A 19,524-nucleotide genomic window follows, 5' to 3' on the forward strand; every position below is an offset into this window, starting at 1 on the left:
TTAGTCCTCCATATTCCCCCACCTGATTGAAATGGAAATTAATTAAGATGAATCCCAGGCGCTGGCCATATTAAAGTCTGGTATTAGGTGAAGTCCTGCTGCTTGCCCTTTAAACATGGTGTCTGTGGGAACACTAGTTTAATAGTTTTTATCATTCCACCTCTTTTAGCTGAACATTTATCGTCTTGTCCGCCGAAGCTTAAATTGAAAATATTTGAGGCTCTTGAGACTTCTGGTCACCTAATGTTCATATCATCCCATCCACAAAGCTGAGGGATACAGTTAACAGCCTCTGTTGTGTGACTTGGCACCGCATTATCCTTCCGATCACATCACTGCTACTGTCTCACAGCCTCCAGCAGAAGTTAAATGTCTGCTTGTTGATGATGAGGTTACAGTGAGTCATTGCTTGTTGCCGTGCGTCTGGACGTTGATTTCGGCGTGGTTATTAGAATGGTGGTGGCAGCAGTCTGGTAATGCATTAATAAGACTGCCCTTTCAGACTCTCAGTGGTGGAGAATTTCCCAGAGCTCAGACCGTGAGTGCTCTCCAGTACCTGTCACTACAATATACCATCTTCATTAGCCCAGAAACCAGAAAAACATGGCCTTCAAGCCACAATCTGGAAGATTACTTGCTGTTCAATTTAATGGTAATTTTAATTAATGACATACCATTTGATTCTTGAATAACATAACTTTGTACATGGCCTTCGTACAACTGTCTTATCCTATCATGACCAAAATAAAGTCAAAGTATGTAGTAATATTTTTTGTCATAATCTCATGGACAGCCAGTCCATGTGTCCATAGCACTGTCTATTACAGAATCATTACACATTCTTAAGGACATTTTTAGATCCTTTTCCTTACCGTTCAAGGCTCCATTCAATTTGAAGTCATTATATGCCTCTGCGTAGGCTGACAGCGAGATATAACAGATTTTTCATTGTCTTGCGTCTTGGTTTTGACGGCAGTTTACTTGACTGAAAATGAATCGGTGCATTTCTAAGTATTTGAAACATAGACTGACAGTGCTTGTCCTTCAGCAGAGATGGGGAAATACCTTCCTTCCCACACACTCGCTAGTCTTGCTCTCTTTTCAAGGAAGAAATGGAGTCAATGTTTTACTAGCCGGGTCCGTCATTGCTGCTATTTTATTCCTCTTCAGATCTGATAATGCATCGGAGACAGAAAACGCCTTAAGTAAATATAGCTAACATAGTTAACCTCCCTCACATGGCAAACTTAACTGTTGACTTGTGCGCTTTCCTAAGAGAGGCGAACAAAGACAGAACCGTGTCGGGTAAAGTCTGCTAAGGGTTATCTCCAGAGTCCATTTTCTTTGTGTACTGTGATAGAAATAACACGAGGCAAACAATAGCCACTTCTTGTTTTGAATTTCCCTTTGGCTTTACCCTCCTCTGAATTAACAGTTCATATTTATTTTGTCTCTCGCAACTTGAGGGACAGACAGTTTTGAACGCATTCCACACGTTGCCTTGGCAACTGGGATTTTTTTTATTTTTTAGCTACATTGGATTCCCGCTGTCCTTGAGAAGCAAGGGGTCATTCAGGATTCTGAGTCCATGCATGTATGCAACTGAACATACACAAACACACACACACACTAACAGACAGTCGTGAACCGTCGTGCAGATGCTATCCCACTGGGCACAGACTTCAGGTCAATGCTAGTTTTGATACATATTAAATTGTAAAACCAAAAACATTTTAACCATGTCATTGGAGTCAGGGTAAAAGACAGACATTCCTGAAATCCCTTTACATAGATGACTTTTTGCAAATCCAATCACTTTTCCACTATGATTTAACGTCATCACATTGTTTTTTTTGTTGAAATGAAGTGGGAACAAGATTCAACCAGTTTGTGTGCAGTGTGATACCTGAACGACCCATCATGCTCATGCTCATCCTCAACCTTGAACCCACATCAGAAGCTTCCAGTAGAGTACAGACCTACACTGACTAGACTGGGTACTCACTGGGTATGGAATAAAATGACTAGACTGGGCACTCGCTGAGTATGAAACATAAGGGCCGAGTCATCATTCATGATTGCTGTATAACCATGAAGAAAGGAAACAACAGAGCTTTTGTAGCTGTAAAAGAACAACACACATCTTTAGATATAGGCCCACAAAATGCCATGTGATACAGTCAGCCGTGTGGAGGAAGAGGTGAAGCACCACACACACACACACACACACACACACACACACACACACACTGATGTTCATAGAAAACTTTGCCACTGCCATTCTCTCGTCTAGAAGCTGAGTGAGTGGTGACTGCACACATCTGAACATTTTCTATTTCCCCTGCGAAATCAATTCCAGAGTTACTTTTCAACAACTCCCAGGCATAATGGGAGGCACCACTCCTCACCGGACATTCACTGGGTTGCCACTCCAGTAGAAAGAGGAAGCGTTGTGTGACGGAATAAAAGGGGGATAGAAAGGTTTCACTCTTCTATGGTAATACAATTATAGAGTCTTTGGTCTGTGAGCACCCACAATGTGTTATTGGCAGCAAGATAATGGGTACAAGGGTGGAGAAGGCTGCAGTTTTACGGCCCTCTAACCAATTGTACTATTATGTGTGTTTTTTCACGTTATTTGTAATTTATTCTTTACATAATGTTTCTGCCACCGTCTCTTATGACCAAAAATAGCTTCTGGATATCAGGACAGCGATTACTCACCTCGTATTGGACAAATATGTTTTCTTCAATGAGTCGGATGCGAAGGATATTCTACAGACACCCGACAAGGCCCAAATCCCCGTCATTCGCATTAGAAAGAGACTGAGATATCGTGGACATAGGTAGGGGTGCCTTGTAAGGATCCGACGGCGAGCGAGTAAACTGCCTCTTCCATCAATCCTATTAGCCAACGTACAATCATTGGATAACAAAATGGACGACCTAAGATCAAGAAAATCCTACCAGTGTGACATTAAAAACGGTAATATCTTATGTTTCACCGAGTCGTGGCTGAACGACGACATGGATAACCTACTGCTGGTGGGATATACGCTACATCGGCAGGATAGAACGGCTGACTCTGGTAAGACGAGGGGTGGCGGTCTGTGTATATTTGTAAACAACAGCTGGTGCACGAAATCTAATACTAAGGAAGTCTCAAAGTTTTGCTCGCCTAAGGTAGAGTATCTCATGTCTATTTACCACCACAAACCGATGCTGGCACTAAGATTGCACTCAGTGAGCTGTATAAGGCCATAAGCAAACAGGAAAACGCTCATCCAGAGGCAGCGCTCCTAGTGGCCGGGGACTTTAATGCAGGGAAACCGTTCTACCTCATTTCTACCAGCATCTTAAATGTGCAACCAGAGGGAAAAAAACTCTAGACCACCTTTACTCCACACACAGAGACGTGTACAAAGCTCTCCCTCGCCCTCCATTTGGCAAATCTGACGATAATTCTATCCTCCTGATTCCTGCTTATAAGCAAAAACTAAAGCAGGAAGCACCGGTGACTCGGTTAATAAGGAAGTGGTCAGATGACGCAGATGCTAAGCTACAGGACTGTTTTGCTAGCACAGACTGGAATATGTTCTGGGATTCTTCTGATGGTATTGAGGAGTACACCACATCAGTCACTGTCTTCATCAATAAGTGCATCGATGACGTCGTACCCACAGTGACCGTACTTACATACCCCAACCAGGAGCCATGGATTACAGGCAACGTCCGCACTGCGCTAAAGGGAAGAGCTGCCGCTTTTTCAAGGAGCGGGACTCTAACCCGGACGCTTATAAGAAATCCCGCTATGCCCTCCGACGAACCATCAAACAGGTAAAGAGTCAATACAGGACTAATATTGAATCGTACTACACTGGCTCCGACGCTGGTCGGATGTGGCAGGGCATGCAAACTTTTACAGACTACAAAGGGAAGCACAGCTGCGAGCTGCCCAGTGACACGAGCCTACTAGACAAGCTAAATTACTTCTAAGCTCACTTCGAGGCAAGCAACACTGAAGCATGCATGAGAGCATCAGCTGTTCCGGATGACTGTGATCACGCTCTCCGTAGCCGATGTGAGTAAGACTTTTAAGCAGGTCAACATTCACAGACATATTACCAGGACGTGTAGTCCGAGCATGCGCTGACCAACTGGCAATTGTCTTCACTGACATTTTCAACATGTCCCTGTCTGAGTCTGTAATACCAACATGTTTCAAGCAGACCACCGTAGTCCCTGTGTCCAAGAACACTAAGATAACCTGCCTAAATGACTACAGACCCGTAGCACTCACGTCTGTAGCCATGAAGTGCTTTGAAAAACTGGTCATGGCTCACATCAACACCATTATCCCAGAAACCCTAGACCCACTCCAATTTGCATACCGCCCCAACAGATCCACAGATGATGCAATCTCTATTGCACTCCACACTGCCCTTTCCCACCTGGACAAGAGGAACACATACGTGAGAATGTTATTCATTGACTACAGCTCAGCGTTCAACACCATAGTGCCCTCAAAGCTCATCACTAAGCTAAGGATGCTGGGACTAAACACCTCCCTCTGCAACTGGATCCTGAACTTCCTGACGTGCCGCCCCCAGGTGGTAAGGGTAGGTAACAACACATCTGCCATGCTGATCCTCAACACGGGGGCCCCTCAGGGGTGCGTGCTCAGTCCCCTCCTGTACTCCCTGTTCACTCATGACTGCATGGCCAGGCACGACTCAAACACCATCATTAAGTTTGCAGATGACACAACAGTCACCGACAACGATGAGACAGCCTATAGGGAGGAGGTCAGAGACCTGGCCATGTGGTGCCAGGAGAACAACCTCTCCCAACGAGATCAAGACAAAGGAGATGATTGTGGACTACAGGAAAAAAGAGGACTGAGCACGACCCCATTCTCATCGACAGGGCTGTAGTGGAACAGGTTGAGAGCTTCAAGTTCCTTGGTGTCCACATCACTAACAAACTGTCATGGTCCAAACACACCAAGACAGTCATGAAGAGTGCACGACAAAGCCTATTCCCCCTCAGGAGACAGAAAGGATTTGTCATGGGTCCTCGGATACTCAAAAGTGCTACAGCTGCACCATCGAGAGCATCCTGACTGGTTGCATCACCGCCTGGTATGGCAACTGCTCGGCCTCCGACCGCAAGGCACTACAGAGGGTAGTGCATACGGCCCAGTACATCACTGGGGCCAAGCTTCCTGCCATCCAGGACCTCTATACCAGGCGGTGTCAGAGGAAGGCCCTCAAAATTGTCAAAGACTCCAGCCACCCTAGTCATAGACTGTTCTCTTTGCTACCGCACGGCAAGCGGTACTGGAGCGCCAAGTCTAGGTCCAAAAGGCTTCTTAACAGCTTCTACCCCCAAGCCATAAGACTCCTGAACAGCTAATCATGGCTACCCAGACTATTTGCATTGTCCCCCCCCACCCCACCCCACCCACACTTTTACGCTGCTGCTACTCTGTTTATTATTTATGCGTAGTCACTTTAACTCTACCCACATGTACATATTACCTCAATTACCTCAACTAAACGGTGCCCCCGCACATTGACTCTGCTTCCCTACTGTTATTTTATTTTACTGCTGCTTTAATTATTTTTTATTTTTTAGTTATCTATTTTTTAGTTAATACTTTTTTTCTTAACTGCATTGTTGGTTAAGGGCTTGTAAGTAAGCATTTCACTGTAAGGTCTACTCCTGTTGTATTCGGCGCATGTGGCAAATTGAAATGGACGTGATATTTTGACTGTCTTTTTTCCCTTAACTCTTTGATTACTGAATATACACAAATACCTGTATGGTGCTTAATATCAGCTCTTAGTTACGCAACAATTGTAGTCCTATGCATGTTTAATCCTGATGGGTGGAATCTTGTCTTTCAGGTGGGGCACTCAGGGGGACTTCATGACGACACACCCGTTACCCATGGTCAAAGTGAAGCTGTTCACAGAGAGCACAGGGGTACTAGCTCTGGAAGACAAGGAGCTGGGACGGGTAAGACACCAGCACATACAGTGGGGAGAACAAGTATTTGATACACTGCCGATTTTGCAGGTTTTCCTACTTACAAAGGATGTAGAGGTCTGTAATTTTTATCATAGGTACACTTCAACTGTGAGAGGCGGAATCTAAAACAAAAATCCAGAAAATCACATTGTATAAATTTTTAAGTCATTAATTTGCATTTTATTGCATGACATAAGTATTTGATACATCAGAAAAGCAGAACTTAATATTTGGTACTGAAACCTTTGTTTGCAATTACAGAGATCATACGTTTCCTGTAGGTCTTGACCAGGTTTGCACACACTGCAGCAGGGATTTTGGCCCACTCCTCCATACAGACCTTCTCCAGATCCTTCAGGTTTCGGGGCTGTCGCTGGGAAATACGGACTTTCAGCTCCCTCCAAAGATTTTCTATTGGGTTCAGGTCTGGAGACTGGCTAGGCCACTCCAGGACCTTGAGATGCTTCTTACGGAGCCACTCCTTAGTTGCCCTGGCTGTGTGTTTCGGGTCGTTGTCATGCTGGAAGACCCAGCCACGACCCATCTTCAATGCTCTTACTGAGGGAAGGTGGTTGTTGGCCAAGATCTCGCGATACATGGCCCCATCCATCCTCCCCTCAATACGGTGCAGTCGTCCTGTCCCCTTTGCAGAAAAGCATCCCCAAAGAATGATGTTTCCACCTCCATGCTTCATGGTTGGGATGGTGTTCTTGGGGTTGTACTCATCCTTCTTCCTCCAAACACGGCGAGTGGAGTTTAGACCAAAAAGCTCTATTTATGTCTCATCAGACCACATGACCTTCTCCCATTCCTCCTCTGGATCATCCAGATGGTCATTGGCAAACTTCAGACGGGCCTGGACATGCGCTGGCTTGAGCAGGGGGACCTTGCGTGCGCTGCAGGATTTTAATCCATGACGGCGTAGTGTGTTACTAATGGTTTTCTTTGAGACTGTGGTCCCAGCTCTCTTCAGGTCATTGACCAGGTCCTGCCGTGTAGTTCTGGGCTGATCCCTCACTTTCCTCATGATCATTGATGCCCCACGAGGTGAGATCTTGCATGGAGCCCCAGACCGAGGGTGATTGACCGTCATCTTGAACTTCTTCAATTTTCTAATAATTGCGCCAACAGTTGTTGCCTTCTCACCAAGCTCCTTGCCTATTGTCCTGTAGCCCATCCCAGCCTTGTGCAGGTCTACAATTTATCCCTGATGTCCTTACACAGCTCTCTGGTCTTGGCCATTGTGGAGAGGTTGGAGTCTGTTTGATTGAGTGTGTGGACAGGTGTCTTTTATACAGGTAACGAGTTCAAACGGGTGCAGTTAATACAGGAAATGAGTGGAGAACAGGAGAAAACGAACTGGTTTGTGAGAGCCGGAATTCTTACTGGTTGGTAGGTGATCAAATACTTATGTCATGCAATAAAATGCAAATTAATTACTTAAAAATCATACAATGTGATTTTCTGGAGTTTTGTTTTAGATTCCGTCTCTCACAGTTGAAGTGTACCTATGATAAAAATTACAGACCTCTACATCCTTTGTAAGTAGGAAAACCTGCAAAATCGGCAGTGTATCAAATACTTGTTCTCCCCACTGTACATCAACCTATTTTTATTTATATCAGTCACTATCAGTATCAATCATTATTCATATAATTTACATCAATATCTTTCACTATTGATATCAGTCACTATTGATATGAGTCACAATCAATATCAACCACTATTGATATAATGTACTAGCAATATTAGATACTAGCAATTAGCATGACCCAATCAATCATTGTCTTGGCAATGTAACAATGTAGCCCAAGCAGTCATGTACCTAGGCTAGTTTTTCCCCTGACATGGATGCCATTGAGATGTTTGAGACATGCATTGCATTGAATGTGCAAGAGCTGTAGGTGTTATTGTACAGAAAGAGCCCCCTCTCGCTTCTTTCTATCACTATAGCAATGGCGCCGGAGGAGATGGCTGCCGTTTTACGGGCTCCTAACCAATTGTGCTATATTGTGTGTTTTTTCACGTTATTTGTAACTTATTTTGTACATAATGTTTCTGCCACCGTCTCTTATGACCGAAAAGAGCTTCTGGATATCAGGACATCGATTACTCACCTCGTACTGGACAAAGATTTGTTCTTTAATGAGTCGGACACGAAGGATTTACTTCAGACACCCGACAAGGCCCAAATCCCTGTCATTCGCGGCGATATCGGGGACGTAGGTCGGGGTGCCTTGTAAGGATCCGATAGCGAGTGGGTAATCTGCCTCTACCATCAGTCCTATTAGCCAACGTACAATCATTGGATAACAAAATAGACAAGCTATGATCACGAATATCCTACCAACAGGACATTAAAAACTGTAATATCTTATGTTTCACTGAGTCGTGGCTGAACGATGACATGGATAACATACAGCTGCCGGGCTATACGCTGCATCGGCAAGATAGAACAGCTGCCTCCAGTAAGACAAGGGGTGGCGGTCTGTGTGTATTTGTAAACAACAGCTGGTACACGAAATCTTTTACTGTTATTTTACTGCTGCTCTTTAATTATATATTTTTATTTTTTACTTAACACAGATGTTTCTTAAAACTGCATTGTTGGTTAAGGGCTTGTAAGTAAGCATTTCACTGTAAGGTCTACACCTGTTGTATTTGGCGTATGTGACAAATACAATTTGATTTGATCCCCATCCCCCTCCCCATCTCTCCCTCTCTTTCCTCAGCCTCTCTCTGTCTGTGGCACCCCCTCCCCCTCCCCATCTCTCTCCTCAGCCTCTCTCTGTCTGTGGCACCCCCTCCCCCTCCCCATCTCTCTCCTCAGCCTCTCTCTGTCTGTGGCACCCCCTCCCCCTCCCCATCTCTCTCCTCAGCCTCTCTCTGTCTGTGGCACCCCCTCCCCCTCCCCATCTCTCTCCTCAGCCTCTCTCTGTCTGTGGCACCCCCTCCCCCTCCCCATCTCTCTCCTCAGCCTCTCTCTGTCTGTGGCACCCCCTCCCCCTCCCCATCTCTCTCCTCAGCCTCTCTCTGTCTGTGGCACCCCCTCCCCCTCCCCATCTCTCTCCTCAGCCTCTCTCTGTCTGTGGCACCCCCTCCCCCTCCCCATCTCTCTCCTCAGCCTCTCTCTGTCTGTGGCACCCCCTCCCCCTCCCCATCTCTCTCTCTCTTTCCTCACCCTCTCTACTCTCTTCCCCCAGACAGCCATGGTTTTCTGATGTCCTTCACCTGTCTGTTCCTATCAGAGTCACGGAATATGGATGTGTCAGTCACTGACTAACTGTCTGAGAGACACTGTTTTTGTATCTTGCGGGGTGTGTGTACGCACGTGCGAATCTGTTAATCTTTTTGCAGAAGCCATCATTACTACACCTTCTGTAAAATTACAAATTCTCTATTTTTTCTCATCTCTCCTGTGCCCTCTCCCTTCGTCACCCCCATTCTTCCCCTCTCTCCCTTCCCCTCTCTCCCTTCCTCTCCCTTCCCCTCTCTCCCTTACCTTCCATCCCTTCCCCTCTCTCCCTTCCCCTCTCTCCCTTCCCCTCTCTCCCTTCCCCTCTCTCCCTTCCCCTCTCTCCCTTCCCCTCTCTCCCTTCCCCTCCCTCTCTCTCCCTTCCCCTCCCTCCTTTCCCCTTCCCCTCCCTCCCTTCCCCTTCCCCTCCCTCCCTTCCCTCTCCCTCCCTTCCTTCCCCCTCCCTCCCTTCCTTCCCCTCCCTTCCTTCCCCTCCCTTCCTTCCCCTCCCTCCCTTCCCCTCCCTCCCTCCCCCTCCCTCCCTCCCTTCCCCCTCCCTCCCTTCCTTCCCCCTCCCTCCCTTCCTTCCCCCTCCCTCCCTTCCTTCCCCCTCCCTCCCTTCCTTCCCCCTCCCTCCCTTCCTTCCCCTTCCTTCCCCTCCCTCCCTTCCCCTTCCTTCCCCTCCCTCCCTTCCTTCCCCTCCCTCCCTTCCTTCCCCTTCCCCTCCCTCCCTTCCCCTTCCTCCCCCCCCCTTCCCCTTCCCCCCCCCCTTTCCCCTTCCTCCCTTCCCCTTCCCCCCCCTTCCCCTTCCCCCCCCCTTCCCCTCCCTCCCCCCCTTCCCCTCCCCCCCCCCTTCCCCTCCCTCCCCCCCCCTTCCCCTTCCCCCCCACCTTTCCCCTTCCTCCCTTCCCCTTCCCCCCCCCTTCCCCTTCCCCTCCCTCCCCCCCTTCCCCTCCCCCCCCTTCCCCTCCCTCCCCCCCTTCCCCCACCTTCCCCTCTCTCCCCTCCCTCCCTTCCCCTCCCCTCTCTCCCCTCCCTCCCTTCCCCTCCCCCCTTCCCCTCCCCTCTCTCCCTTCCCCTCCCTTCCCCTCTCTCTCCCTCCCTCCCTTCCCCTCCCCTCCCTCCCTCCCTCCCCCTACCTCCCTCCCTCCCTCCCTTCCCCTCCCTCTCCCTTCCCCTCCCTCTCCCTCCCTTCCCCTCCCCTCTCTCCTCTCCCTCCCCCCTCTCCCTCCCCCCTCTCTCTCTCCCCTCCCTCCCTCCCTCCCATTCCCAGGTGATCCTGAACCCCACCACCAACGGACCCAAGCAGGCAGAGCTTCACAAGATGGTGGTGTCAAAGAACAGTCAGGACGCAGAGCTGAAGATCAAACTAGCCGTCCGCATGGACAAACCCCCCAACATGAAGCACAGTGGGTAAGAACTACACTACCCAGTCATACTGAGGGTATGAACTACAATACCGAGTCATACTGAGGGTATGAACTACATTACACAGTCATAATGAGGTCAGGGAGAGCGGGCAAGCTTAGGGCACACTATCAATAATTTTATAGGACCCTAGAGCAGGGTTCCCCAACTGGCGGCCCAGCCTGCGGATGATTGTATTTGGCCCCCCAAGTTCTTTTTTTGGTGGGGAAGGGGACATAGTCTCCCGAGTGGCGCAGTGGTCTAAGGCACTGCATCGCAGTACTAGCTGTGCCACTAGAGATCCTGGTTCGAATCCAGGCTCTGTCGTACCCGGCCGCGACCGGGAGACCCATGGGGCGGTGCACAATTAGCCCAGCGTCGTCCAGGGTAGGGGAGGGCATGGCCGGCAGGGATGTAGCTCAGTTGGTAGAGCATGGCGTTTGCAACGCCAGGGTTGTGGGTTCGATTCTCACGGGGGCCAGTATGAAAAAATTATAAAAAATAATAATGTATGCACTCACTAACTGTAAGTCGCTCTGGATAAGAGCGTCTGCTAAATGACTAAAATGTAAATGTAAATAAATACTCTTAAAAACACCAGCAAATCAGCTCCAAGTGATTTTAATTTAGGAAATCTGTTCCAAAGTATTCCCACACATAATAGATACAGTATGTGTGATCATATACACATGTAAACAAGGTGTGGTATACCGTGGGGTGTTGGGTTGAGCGTGCAGAGATGAACACAGAGGCGGGGAGGTTCTAGTCAGGAAAACACGACTTTACTAGGCAACAAAATAAACAGAACAACAAAAGTACTTAGGTTTGGCTCGGTACCTTCTTCTCAGATTCGACTCTGTGCCTCCAGGAGCTTTGTTCCCCTCCGTAGGCTCACTCCTTGCCTCTCTCTCTGTCTTCCTCGCGGTGTGCCACGGTGCTTCCTTTATGTGGCCTGCACCGCTGGTGGGCACTCTCCCCTAATTACATCTACTTGGGTCCATCAGCGTCGGGGTGCCCAGCCCATGTACTCCCAGCAGAGGGAGCCAACGTCACGGCACGTACCTCCCCTCTATCACCAACCCCCGGGGTAGACCTCCTGGGATACCACAAAGGTTTGAAATGATTGTTTTAGTCAAATATATTTGTTTGGGCTTCTTGCAGTGAATTTACAGTCTACAAATTACATTGAATGTTCATTTCTCTACCATAAACTGCCTCCAACGTTGTTTTAGAGAATTTGGCAGTACGTCCAATCGGCCTCACAGCCGCAGACCACGTGTAACCACGCCAGCCCAGGACTTCCACATCCGGCCTCTTCACCTGCGGGATCGTCTGAGGGGAGGTGGGGGAGTATTTCTGTCGGTAATAAAGCCCTTTTGTCAGGGAAAAACTCATTCTGATTGGCTGGGCTTGGCTCCCCAGTCATGGCTGCACTCCTGCCCAGTCATGTGAAATCCATAGATTGGGGCCTAATGAATTTATTTTAATTTACTGATTTCCTTATTTGAACTGTAACTCAGTAAAATATTTGAAATTGTTGCATGTTGCGTTTATATTTTTGTTCAGTATATTTCTAATTATGTTCCGGCCCCCTGACCATCCATCTAGTTGATGATCCCTGGCCTAGAGTTTACTAGGATATGTTTTGTATGGGATATGTATGTTTTTCTCCCATTGCATCATAAGATCTGATGCAAAACAACAGTGACTAATGCACGTGTCAAACTCATTCCACAGGGGGCCGAGGGTCTGCGGGTTTTCACTCCTCCCTTGTGCTTGATTGATGAATTAAGGTCACTGATTAGTAAGAAAAACCAGCAGACACTAGGCCCTCGATGGCCCTCCATAAAGGGTTAGGCTGTAATAGAAACTGTCATAAGAACATGAGGCAAAGAAAGGATAGCAGCGCCCCCTAGTGGTGACTAATAGAGGAGATGGAGAGAAGGAAACTGAGAGAAAGATGATGAGCTAAGGTTAGAAAAGCAGAGGCATGGACAACTGCTGTCTGTCAATAAGCGGACATAACATTTTGTATAAAGGAAGTGTGTGTGTGTGTGTTCGCATGTGCGGACGTGCCTGTGTGTGCAGGCCTGTGTGTATGTGTCTGTCTGTCTGCCTGTGGGATGTTAAGTGGCTCCCCCTAATTGGCTAGTGTCTCTTCAGAAGTTTAATACCATCTCAGCTGACCCTTTGAGTGCCAAGGAGGACACTAGGGTATATACAGTGCATTCGGAAAGTTTTCAGACCCCTTGACCTTTTCCACATTTTGTTACGTTACAGACTTATTTTAAAATGGATTAAAAAAAATTTAAAAATCCCCCTCCTCAATCCACACACAATACCCCATAATGACAAAGTATAAACAGGTTTTTATAAATTTTTGCTAATTTATTAAAAATAAAAAAATTGAAATAACACATTTACATAAGTATTCAGACTCTTTACTCAGTACTTTGTTGAAGCACCTTTGTCAGCGATTACAGCACCTTTGGCAGCGATTACAGCCTCAAGTCTTATTGGTTATGACGCTACAAGCTTGGCACACCTGTATTTGGGGCGTTTCTCCCATTCTTCTCTGCAGATCCTCTCAAGGTCTGTCAGGTTGGATGGGGAGCATCGCTGCACAGCTATTTTCATGTCTCTCCAGAGATGTTAGATCGGGTTCAAGTCCGAGCTCTGGCTGGGCCACTCAAGGACATTCAGAGACTTTTCCAGAAGCCACTCCTGCATTGTCTTGGTGGAAGGTGAACCTTTGGCCCAGTCTGAGGTCCTGAGCGCTCTGGAGCAGGTTTTCATCAAGGATCTCTCTGTACTTTGCTCTGTTAATCTTTCCCTCGATCCTGACTAGTCTCCCAATCCCTGCCACTGAAAAACATCCCCACAGCATGATGCTGCCACCACCATGCTTCACCGTAGAGATGGTGCCAGGTTTCCTCCAGAAGTGACGCTTCGCATTCAGGCCAAAGTGTTCAATCTTGGTTTCTTCAACCAGATAATCTTGTTTCTCATGGTCTGTGTCCTTTAGGTGCCTTTTGGCAAACTCCAAGCGGGCTGTCATGTGCCTTTTACTGAGGAGTGGCTTCTGTCTGGCCACTCTACCATAAAGGCCTGATTGGTGGAGTGCTGCAGAGATGGTTGTCCTTCTGGAAGGTTCTCCAATCTCCACAGAGGAACTCTGAAGCTCTGTCAGAGTGACCATTGGGTTCTTGGTCACCTCCCTGACCAAGGCCCTTCTCCCCCGATTGCTCAGTTTGGCCGGGCGGCCAGCTCCAGGAAGAGTCTTGGTGGTTCCAATCTTCTTCCATTTAAGAATGATGGAGGCCACTGTGTTCTTGGGGACATTCAATGCTGCAGAAATGTTTTGGTACCCTTCCCCAGATCTGTGCCTCAACACAATCCTGCCTCGGAGCGCTACAGACAATTCCTTATATAGATAGGTGTGTGCCTTTCCAAATCATGTCCGATCAATTGAATTTACCACAGGTGGACTCCAAGTTGTAGAAACATCTCAAGGTTGATCAATGGAAACAAAACAAAAAAATGTAAATGTAAAAATGAAACAGGATGCATCTGAGCTCAATTTCGAGTCTCATAGCAAAGGGTCTGAATACTTATGTAAATAAGGTATTTCAGTGTCTTTTTTTTTATACATTTGCAAACATTTCTAAAAACCTGTTTTCACGTTGTCATTATGGGGTATTGTATGTAGATTTATGAAGATTTGTATTTATTTAATCCATTGTAGAATAGGTCTGTAATGTAACAAAATGTGGAAAATGTCAAGGGGTCTGAATACTTTCCTAATGCACTGTATATACGCTGAACAAAAATATAAACGCAACATGCAACAATTTCAATGATTTTACTGAGTTACAGTTCATATAAGGAAATCAGTCAATTGAAATGAATAACTTAGGCCCTAATCTATGGACTTCACTTGACTGGGCAGGGGCGCAGCCATGGGTGGGCCTGGGAGGGCATAGGCTCACCCCTTGGGAGACTGGCCCACCCACTGGGGGCCAAGGCCCAGCCAATCAGAATTAGTTTTTCCCCACAAAAGGGCTATACAGAAATACTACTCGGCTGTCCGGGTGGTTGGTCTCAGACGATCCCGCAGGTGGAGAAGCTGGATGTGGAGGTCCTGGCCTGGCGTGGTTACACATGGTCTGCGGTTTTGAGGCCGGTTGGACGTACTGCCAAATTCTCTAAAACGGCTTATGGTAGAAAAATGTACATTACATTCTCTGGCAACAGCTCTGGTGGACGTTCCTGCAGTCAGCATGTCAATTGCACGCTACCTCAGAACTTGAGACATCTGTGGCATTGTGTTGTGTGACAAAACTGCACATTTTAGGGTGGACTATTGCCCCCAGCACAAGGTGCACCTGTATAATGATCATGCTGTTTAATCAGCTTCTTGATATGCCACACCTGTCAGGTGGACGGATTATCTTGTCAAAGGAGAAATGCTCACTAACAGAGATGTAAACAAATTTGTGCATAACATTTTATCGAAATAAGCTTTTTGTGCATATGGAAAATTTCTGCGATCTTTTATTTCAGCTCATGGAACATGGGACGAACACTTTACATGTTGCGTTTTTATTTTTGTTCAGTATATACACACACACACACACACACACACACACACACACACACACACACACACACACACACACACACAAGCTGACATCGGTACACAGCAACACAATTATAATCAAACTCATGGACATGCACTTGGAGAATAATATTCAGACATGGTCTCATACACACACACACATGAATTAAAAACACATTCCCAAGCATGTATAGTCCACATGTAAATGGCCCATTTTTTCCCTTGAGGCACCCACAACTGCAAAAAATATATATTACGGTCCCCATTCTTAGATAATTTTGCTCTGAAAACTAATGTTAGACAGGCCCACTAGGCAAAAAATTGACCAGGCCATGTGGCATTTTCCTGAAATGCCAGATGGCCAGTACGCCCCTGCACATACACACATCAACACACTAGGGACACCTGAGGACTGTCCATTTTAGGAAGGAAGAAAGAAAGCGAGCAAAGCAGGAAAAGGGAGAGAGAGAGCGAGAGACCAGGAAGAAAAGCAGATAGAGAAAGAGAGACAGACTGACAGACAGCGAGATGGAGAGGTTGGATTTTCAGGTTGAACGCTTCCCCATTAAAAGCAGCCATCTGTTGATGGGAGCCAAAGAGGCAAAGAGAAGAGGGAGCTGTCTCAGCTCTCCCAAAGACTGCAATCTGCCACCACCACCAACCCCCCAGAAAGAGGGGAGGAGGGAGGGAGGCAGTTAAGCAAGAGAGAGAGAAAAGGCACGGGGTAGGTTCTGTCTGTTGTCCCGAAGACTGAAAGACTGCAATCTGCCACCAGGGGGAGAGATGAGAGATTTATTGTCAGTTTGCAGATGATCTGGTGCTTCTGTCCTCAACCAAGGAGGGCCTACAGCAGCACCTAGATCTTCTGCACAGATTCTGTCAGACTTATTCTGTCAGACATTGTCAGACATTGTACAGATATACTTTCTGTACAATGCAAAACCCAAAACAATGCACGCAGAGCAGAATTAGTACTATACCCACTAGTTATCAAAATCCAGAAAAGAGCTGTTAAATTCTACAACCACCTAAAAGGAAGCGATGCCCACACATTCCATCACAAAGGCCTCACCTACAGAGAGATGAACATAGAGAAGAGTCCCCTAAGCAAGCTGGTTCTGGGGCTCTGTTCACAAACACAAACAGACCCCACAGAGGCGCAGGACAGCAACAGTAACACATTTAGACCCAACCAAATCATGAGAAAACTAAAAAAGAATTACTTGACACATTGGAAAGAATTTACCAAAAAACTAAGCAAACTGGAATGCTATTTGGCCCTAAACAGAGAGTACACAGTGGCAGAATACCTGACCACTGTGACTGACCCAAAATTAAGGAAAGCTTTGACTATGTACAGACTCAGTGAGCATGGCCTTGCTATTGAGAGAGGCCGCTCTCAAGAGAAAACAGGCTATGTGCTCACAAAATGAGGTGGAAACTGAGCTGTACTTCCTAACCTGACCAAATGTATGACCATATTAGAGACACATTTCCCTCAGACCCACAAAGAATTTGAAAACTCCCATATCTATTGGGTGATATACCACAGTGTGCCATCACAGCAGCAAGATTTGTGACCTGTTGCCACAAGAAAAGGGCAACCAGTGAAGAACAAACACCATTTTAAATACAACCCATATTTGTTTATTTATTTTCCCTTTTGTACTTTAACTATTTGCACATCATTACAACACTGTACATAACCTTAATATGACATTTGAAATGTCTCTATTCCTTTGAAACTTTTAACAGTTAAGTCATTTAGCAGACGCTCTTATCCAGAGCGACTTACAAATTGTGAGTGTAATGTTTACTGTTCAGTTTGGATTGTTTATTTCACTTTTGTTTATGATCTATTTCACTTGCTTTGGCAATGTAAACATATGTTTCCCATGACAATAAAGCACTTTGAATTCAATTGAATATTTCTGTCTAATCTCCACTGTTTCCTCTCTTTCTCATTTCTCTCTCTCCCTCCCCATCTCTCTCTCTCTCCCTCCCCATCTCTCTCTCTCTCCCTCTCTCCCTCCCCATCTCTCTCTCTCCGTCCCCATCTCTCTCTCTCCGTCCCCATCTCTCTCTCTCCCTCTCTCCCCCATCTCTCTCTCTCCCTCCCCATATCTCTCTCTCCCTCCCCATCTCTATCTCCCTCCCCATATCTCTCTCCCTCCCCATATCTCTCCCTCCCCATATCTCTCCCTCCCCATATCTCTCCCTCCCCATATCTCTCCCTCCCCATATCTCTCCCTCCCCATATCTCTCTCCCTCCCCATCTCTCTCTCCCTCCCCATATCTCTCTCCCTCCCCATCTCTCTCTCCCTCCCATCTCTTTCCCTCTCCCTCCCATCTCTCTTTCCCTCTCCCTCCCCATCTCTCTCTCTCTCCCTCCCCATCTCTCTCGCTCTCCCTCCCCATCTCTCGCTCTCCCTCCCCATCTCTCGCTCTCCCTCCCCATCTCTCTCGCTCTCCCTCCCCATCTCTCTCGCTCCCTCCCCATCTCTCTCTCTCTCCCTCCCCATCTCTCTCTCCCTCCCCATCTCTCTCTCCCTCCCCATATCTCTCTTCTCCCCATCTCTCTCTCTCCCTCCCCATATTTCTCTCTCCCTCCCTCTCCAGCTCTCTCCTCCCCATCTCAACCCTCCCCATATCTCTCTCTCCCTCCCCATATCTCTCTCCCTCCCCATATCTCTCTCTCCCTCCCTCCCCATCTCTCTCTCCCTCCCCATCTCTCTACCTCCCTTCTCTCTCTCTCCCTCCCCATCTCGCTCTCTCCCTCCTCCCCATCTCGCTCTCTCTCTCCCTCCCCATCTCGCTCTCTCTCTCCCTCCCATCTCGCTCTCTCTCCCTCCCATCTCGCTCTCTCTCCCTCCCATCTCGCTCTCTCTCCCTCCCCATCCCCATCTCTCTCCATCCCCATCTCTCTCCCTCCCCATCTCTCCCTCCTCATCTCTCTCTCTCCCTCCCCATCTCTCTCTCTCTCCCTCCCCATCTCTCTCTCTCTCCATCCCCATCGCTCTCCCTCCCCATCTCTCTCGCTCTCCCTCCCCATATCTCTCTCGCTCTCCCTCCCCATATCTCTCTCCCTCCCTCTCCATCTCTCTCTCCTCCCCATCTCTCCCTCCCTCCCCATATCTCTCTCCCTCCCTCCCCATATCTCTCTCCCTCCCTCCCCATATCTCTCTCCCTCCCTCCCCATATCTCTCTCCCTCCCTCCCCATCTCTCTCTCTCTCCCTCCCCATCTCTCTCTCTCCCTCCCATCTCTCTCTCCCTCCCCATATCTCTCTCTCCCTCCCCATCTCTCTCTCCCTCCCCATCTCTCGCTCTCCCTCCCCATATCTCTCTCTCCACTCTCTCTCTCCTTCCCCATCTCGCTCTCTCTCCTTCCCCATCTCGCTCTCTCTCCTTCCCCATCTCTCTCTCTCTCTCTCCTTCCCCATCTCTCTCTCTCTCTCTCCTTCCCCATCTCTCTCTCTCTCTCCTTCCCCATCTCTCTCGCTCTCTCCCTCCCCATCGCGCTCTCTCTCCCTCCCCATCGCGCTCTCTCTCCCTCCCATCGCGCTCTCTCTCCCTCCCCAACGCGCTCTCTCTCCCTCCCCATCTCTCACTTGCTCTCCCTCCCCATCTCTCTCTCCCTCCCCATCTCTCTCTCCCTCCCCATCTCTCTCTCCCTCCCCATCTCTCTCGCTCTCTCCCTCCCCATCTCGCTCTCTCGCTCTCTCCCTCCCCATCTCGCTCTCTCCCTCCCCATCTCGCTCTCTCTCTCTCTCCCTCCCCATCTCGCTCTCTCCCTCCCCATCTCGCTCTCTCTCTCCCTCCCCATCTCGCTCTCTCGCTCTCTCCCTCCCCATCTCGCTCTCTCTCTCTCTCCCTCCCCATCTCGCTCTCTCCCTCCCCATCTCGCTCTCTCTCTCCCTCCCCATCTCGCTCTCTCTCTCCCCCCCCATCTCGCTCTCTCTCTCCCTCCCCATCTCGCTCTCTCTCCCCCCCCCCATCTCGCTCTCTCTCCCTCCCCATCTCGCTCTCTCTCCCTCCCCATCTCGCTCTCTCTCTCCCTCCCCATCTCGCTCTCTCTCTCCCTCCCTCCCCATCTCGCTCGCTCTCCCTCCCCATCTCTCTCTCCCTCCCTCCCCATCTCTCGCTCTCTCCCTCCCCATCTCTCGCTCTCGCTCTCTCCCTCCCCATCTCTCGCTCTCGCTCTCCCTCCCCATCTCTCTCTCTGGCTCTCCC

General features: G+C 48.3%; 1 protein-coding gene across 1 annotated transcript in view; it reads left to right on the plus strand.

The window, feature by feature from the left end:
• LOC311149019 (calcium-dependent secretion activator 2-like) overlaps positions 1–19,524 on the plus strand; it is a 208,379-nt gene that overhangs the window by 101,003 nt on the left and 87,852 nt on the right. Inside the window, exons 7-8 of the mRNA XM_084186092.1 lie at positions 5,910–6,021; positions 10,542–10,681. Of these exons, the coding sequence (XP_084042218.1) occupies positions 5,910–6,021; positions 10,542–10,681 (252 nt within the window). The remainder of the gene's footprint in view (positions 1–5,909; positions 6,022–10,541; positions 10,682–19,524) is intronic.

Source organism: Coregonus lavaretus (assembly GCF_964263955.1).
Source record: "Coregonus lavaretus genome assembly, chromosome: 21".
In the NCBI taxonomy this organism is placed as follows: Eukaryota; Metazoa; Chordata; class Actinopteri; order Salmoniformes; family Salmonidae; genus Coregonus; species Coregonus lavaretus.